This window comes from Nicotiana tomentosiformis, chromosome 2, assembly GCF_000390325.3.
Source record: "Nicotiana tomentosiformis chromosome 2, ASM39032v3, whole genome shotgun sequence".
In the NCBI taxonomy this organism is placed as follows: Eukaryota; Viridiplantae; Streptophyta; class Magnoliopsida; order Solanales; family Solanaceae; genus Nicotiana; species Nicotiana tomentosiformis.
Window position 1 is genome coordinate 97087877 of NC_090813.1, and position 4982 is coordinate 97092858.

Consider the following 4982-nt stretch of genomic DNA (forward strand, 5'->3'; position numbering starts at 1 on the left):
ATGCAATTTGAACTCTGAACTTGCCGCTATGAAGGAGAATAAAGTTCTCTTTGTATTTGTGATTTTTTTTTTGAATATTCGTTGCTTTTGGGAGATATTAGCAAACTAGCGGACAAGATAAAAAAAATTGAGAAAGACCATGAATTAGGGATTCAATCAATAAAAAAGGTCTTGACTTTTAAATTTAATAAATTTAAGTTCTTTTTTAAAAGTTTTGAGTAATTACCAAGCTGAATTTTGAGAATTTGGGTATTATACGAAGAACTTATTCAACAATTTTTGGTTTTAATTTGAAAAAGTCTCTGGGGCTTACGCTTCACTAAAAAAAATGCACCTCAAACGTCCGGACGTACGCCTCAAACGCTCGGGCATACGCCCCGAATTGTTGGGCGTACGCCTATTGAGACTTTCGCCCCACACCATCGCCTCGGGGCGTTTCTGGTGTGCCTCACCCCGGGGCTCACTCCGAAAACGCCTTTTAAAACAATGGATACGACACTAATAATTCATTAAATGGAATAGCAGAAAAAAACAAAGCAAGTATTTAGAAAAGGAGAATTCACTTATTTTGTACGCTCCTCACCTCAATGCTTCATTTCTACAACTAATTCTTGATAAGAAAAGTTACATCTATTATTTGGGTTAACCCTGAGGCTAACCCGAGTTTGATTTAAATAATATCTTAACAACGATTAAAAAAATTAAAATAATAGTTCAAATTTATTTGATAGATTAAATATCATGTCACTATTTAAACTTAAATAATTGTATATAAATTTAAATTATTAATAAATTTATTTTAAAAAATAGTACTATCAATAATGATTTTAAATATCTCAAAAGACAAAAACCAATTCAACAGAGTACTCGTAATTATAAAAGCAAAAAGGCGAAACCAGAGAACATAAAACATTTCCATTTATAGCTTGGGGAGCAAGGAATTCGGAACCAGTTAAATTTACTGTTTTAACACTAATACCCAGTTTTCGAAGAAGACATTTAAGTTCCAGAGCTAAGTCATTGGCAGACCCAAGGTTCGGTCAACTGTGGGCCATACTAAACCTGTGGCTCGGCAGCTTCGTTAAACGTAAATGCTCATCCGAACCTAAAAGGCTCGGATTCCAAGCCTCGCAAGATAAAATTTCCCGCTCATTCACACTCCAGTCCAATCCAGCTTGCTTAATCCAGTGGAGAAAAGGGGAAAGTATTGGATACATATAGAGAAACCAGAGCTTCTCTCTTGTTCTATATTCTCAGTCGTCGAATGCGATTTAGCAATCTACATCACACTCAGAAGATTAACATTGAAACTCAGATTAAGGGATATTTCTTGAAAAATCTTATATTTTCCCTCCTTCAAAATCCTTAATGGGAAGGTGAGGATGAATTTTTGTTTGTTAGGCAAAGTTTTGTTCCGGGTTTTATTGAGTATGATCGAAGATGGTCTAAAAATCGAATCTTTATAAGCTTTTGGGGCTTCTAACTTTTGAATGATCATTGTAGCTTCTGTTCTAAGATTTGTGTTTGTTCCTGAGATAATGCTGAATAGTACTGTAGATGATTAAGGATGTGGGTTTTCATGGGTTTGATTTATTTTTTCGTTTTGGGTATTAGCGGGCTCTGTAGTGGCTTGTGTGTGGGTAAGAGGGAAAAAACCCATTGTCATTCACCTTAGATGACATTTTCATCAATTTTTGCAATTGCCCCAATTTTTTGTTGGTCTCCAGATTCCAAGGGTGTCTTTTTTTGTGTATATTGTTGCTTGACGTATGCATTGGGCGCAATGCTAAAGCGAATGTTAATAATCAAAACTTTATGTCGAAATGAACTATTTACTTGTTTCATAATTAGTCTCATAGAAAGATTTGGAAACATTGGCCTAAAGTCGAAACTGATAGTGAAGCAGATGAATGATTAAATGTTTCAACAGTGCTAAGTGCGGTTACAGTCAATTGTTTATCTTTTTTTAGGCTGCAAAGAAAGTTTTTGATTTTGTTATATGAGGTGCTGAATCTTTTCTTGTGAATTTTGTCACCATATGTAGATCAAACGGTCTCATCTGTTTTTTTCATTGATGCAGATCTTGGCTTATTGATGGCAGAGGACTAGCAAGAAAAATTAAAAATGCCAGTGCTCCTACTGCACATCAAATAAAAGATTGTGGCGCAAAGCGGCAATGCCCAAACTGCCATTACTGTATTGATAACAATGATGTAAGCTAATAAGTATCCCTGCAGTAAAGTTTCTTCTTTTTTCCTTTGGTTCAAGATTAGGCCAGCAAATACATGTATCATAAGTTAGTTGCTCAATTCTGCTTTATTATTTTGCTGCTTTCCGGATTCAGGTTTCTCAGGAATGGCCTGGTCTACCTGTTGGTGTGAAATTTGATCCATCTGATGTAGAGCTCTTGGAGTATTTGGAAGAAAAGTGCGGGGTGGGAAATTCCAAGCAACACAAATTCATTGATGAGTTCATCCCGACTCTTGACATTTACGAAGGGATTTGCTATACCCATCCTGAAAATCTTCCTGGTTTGTAAAGCCCCTAATTCTTTGATGCACTATCTTCTGTTTGCTTTTAGCTGCATTATTGAAGTCAATAGACTATGCTGGGGAAATAAATAGATGGCATTGATACATATATTTGGGTCTAAAAGAGTAAAAAGTATGCTACTCTAAATCCTCCATCTTTAGATGCACTCGTCATAGGATATGTCATTTTTACCATGATCTGTGTATGGCTGCTGTCAGAAGCGGACGGTGTCAAAATTTTAAAAAGTAAATATACGAAGAAGTCAAGGGGATTAACAACTATGTGGCTCCGCCACTGGCTACTGTTAGTGCACAAGTGCACATAGCTGTTTGTTTTTACAGTGGGAAGGCTATCTTCAAGAAAGTCTCTCTTACTCGTGGTTTTCAGGGTTGCATTTACCTTAGAAATGAAAATGCAGCAAAAGTTAATTGTTTTAACAAAGGTGTAGTAGATACAAGAAATGCAAGTTGCTCATTCTGAAGCTTAAGAAGTTGCTTGTCAGCTTTCCATTTTTCCAGTTGAAACCTAACATTATCAATCTGTTATGGCAAATTTTCCATTCCTCAATCTCTAATAGTTTATTGGTTTCCATTTTGGATCGTGATTCCAAGAGAATTTAGTGCTAGCAATAACATTTATTTTGTTTCAGGTGCCAAAAAGGACGGAAGTAGCATTCACTTCTTTTATCGCATTACCAATGCGTATGCAACTGGTAAACGTAAGCGTAGAAAGATTAGTGATGAAAATAATTTGAGGAAAGAACATGTTCGCTGGCACAAGACGGGAAAGACCAAGGTTGTGATGGAGAATGGACTCCAAAAGGGGTGTAAGAAGGTAATGGTTCTCTATCAAACTACTAAGAAAGGGTTGAAGCAGGAAAAGACTCATTGGGTAATGCATCAGTACCATCTGGGCACTGACGAAGACGAAAAAGAAGGTGAATACGTTGTTTCAAAAATCTTTTACCAACAGCAGAAGCAATCCGTCAAGGCCAATGACTCTCATGTCAATGAAGAAACCAGTGGGGGAGCAAATCAGGCTGGCCCTACAACTCCAAAGACGGTTACTCCTAATCCCCCTCGAGCTGGAGTAACCCTTTCCTGTGATAATTTTGTGGATGACTCTTTACCCTTCTCACCTGATCAGGTTTGCATCTTCCTTATAATTTTATATCATGGGATATTTACATTTTTGGCCCGCCCTAAAAAATAATAGTCGAAAAATGTATGTGTTTTGTATTAATATTAGGTATAAATATGCATACATTATATATAAATATACATAATCAGTGTATATGTTTTGTATATTTGGCTAGCACCCATAATTAATTTCGGCCGATGGGCCGAAAATGCAAAATATAAAACCTTTATAGGTTGTTTGTACTTTATTTCAGTTTACAAAATTGCAAGTATTCGACTCACGAACATACTTCCAACTAACTGTATCTACCTATGTGCATTTTGCTAGATTTTCCATACACTGATATTAATTTTGCTGTTTAGGAAGTGGAAGTTGCCAAAGAACCAGGGCAGTCTTCTGATGCTAAAGTTAAGAGTGAAATGGAGTACCACACATGTCTGGCTGGAGAATCACAAGGAGCTGATGCAAATAATGTTGATAATTCTCTGTTGTGTGATGAACTTCTTGCTTCTTATCTTGATAGTTTTGAACACAATATTGGCTCTTCTACTGACTACGCTCATAACACTTGCCATTTACCACAAGGAAATGCTAACACAACCTGTGGAATTTCTGAGCTGGATAATTTGGAATTGGATACTCCTCCAGATTTCCAACTTGCAGTAAGTTTCATGTTTGCAGGTGCTAATGGTCATTGTTTTATTATGTATAATAATACTATCTATAGTTGACTATGATGTTGTGTTCTATGCAGGATTTGCCGTTCGGTTCTCAAGAGAGTATCTTTAGCTGGTTGGACCGGCAATAGAAATGATAAGTACTTTGCTGTTAACAGCAATGAGATAATGCTTTGTGCATTCTGAGATCCAGAATCTATTTCAACAAGATTGTGTTCTCGAGTGGCTTCTGTTTTATGAAATGCTCATCTTTCCACCGGTCCTACAGTACAATAGAAGAGGAGGAATCTTGAGAAAAGAAAAAAAAAAGAATTTATTTGTTGTTGTATCCTATAATGCTGGAAGATGTACGAATCGAAGGAATTATAGCAAGAACCTGCTACGATCTATCAAGGATCTGTATTTCAGTATTCGGGAACTGGAACTTTGATATGGCTCTGATTTTGATTTAATGTGTTTATCTTTCTTTTTTAGACTTTCTCATGTTCTTTTGTGTTCTGTTTAGCATGTTCCAATCCCCAAATGCTTTGGGAAAGTTTCTGGTTTGTATTCCAGATTTTTTGCTGTAACTGTGGATTCTAATGCCTTTTTTATTGTGTCTGATGATATGAATGACATCTTGTTACTTGCAGA

At 36.3% G+C, this 4982-nt stretch overlaps 1 protein-coding gene across 1 annotated transcript; it reads left to right on the forward strand.

Moving 5' to 3' along the window:
• Positions 1–1116: 1116 nt before the first annotated feature.
• On the forward strand, positions 1117–4982 carry LOC104113786 (SUPPRESSOR OF GAMMA RESPONSE 1-like). The gene is made up of 6 exons (XM_009624073.4): positions 1117–1376; positions 2081–2213; positions 2345–2531; positions 3182–3678; positions 4035–4334; positions 4427–4982. The coding sequence occupies exons 1-6, from the start codon at positions 1369–1371 to the stop codon at positions 4478–4480; spliced, it is 1179 nt and encodes a 392-aa protein (XP_009622368.1). The 5' UTR covers positions 1117–1368; the 3' UTR covers positions 4481–4982.

Excerpts from the sequence above, each read along its gene's own strand:
- LOC104113786 (XM_009624073.4), top strand. Across the intron at positions 2,532-3,181 it reads CCATCCTGAAAATCTTCCTG|GTGCCAAAAAGGACGGAAGT; the intron begins GTTTGTAAAGCC and ends ATTTTGTTTCAG. Across the intron at positions 4,335-4,426 it reads CTCCAGATTTCCAACTTGCA|GATTTGCCGTTCGGTTCTCA; the intron begins GTAAGTTTCATG and ends TGTTCTATGCAG.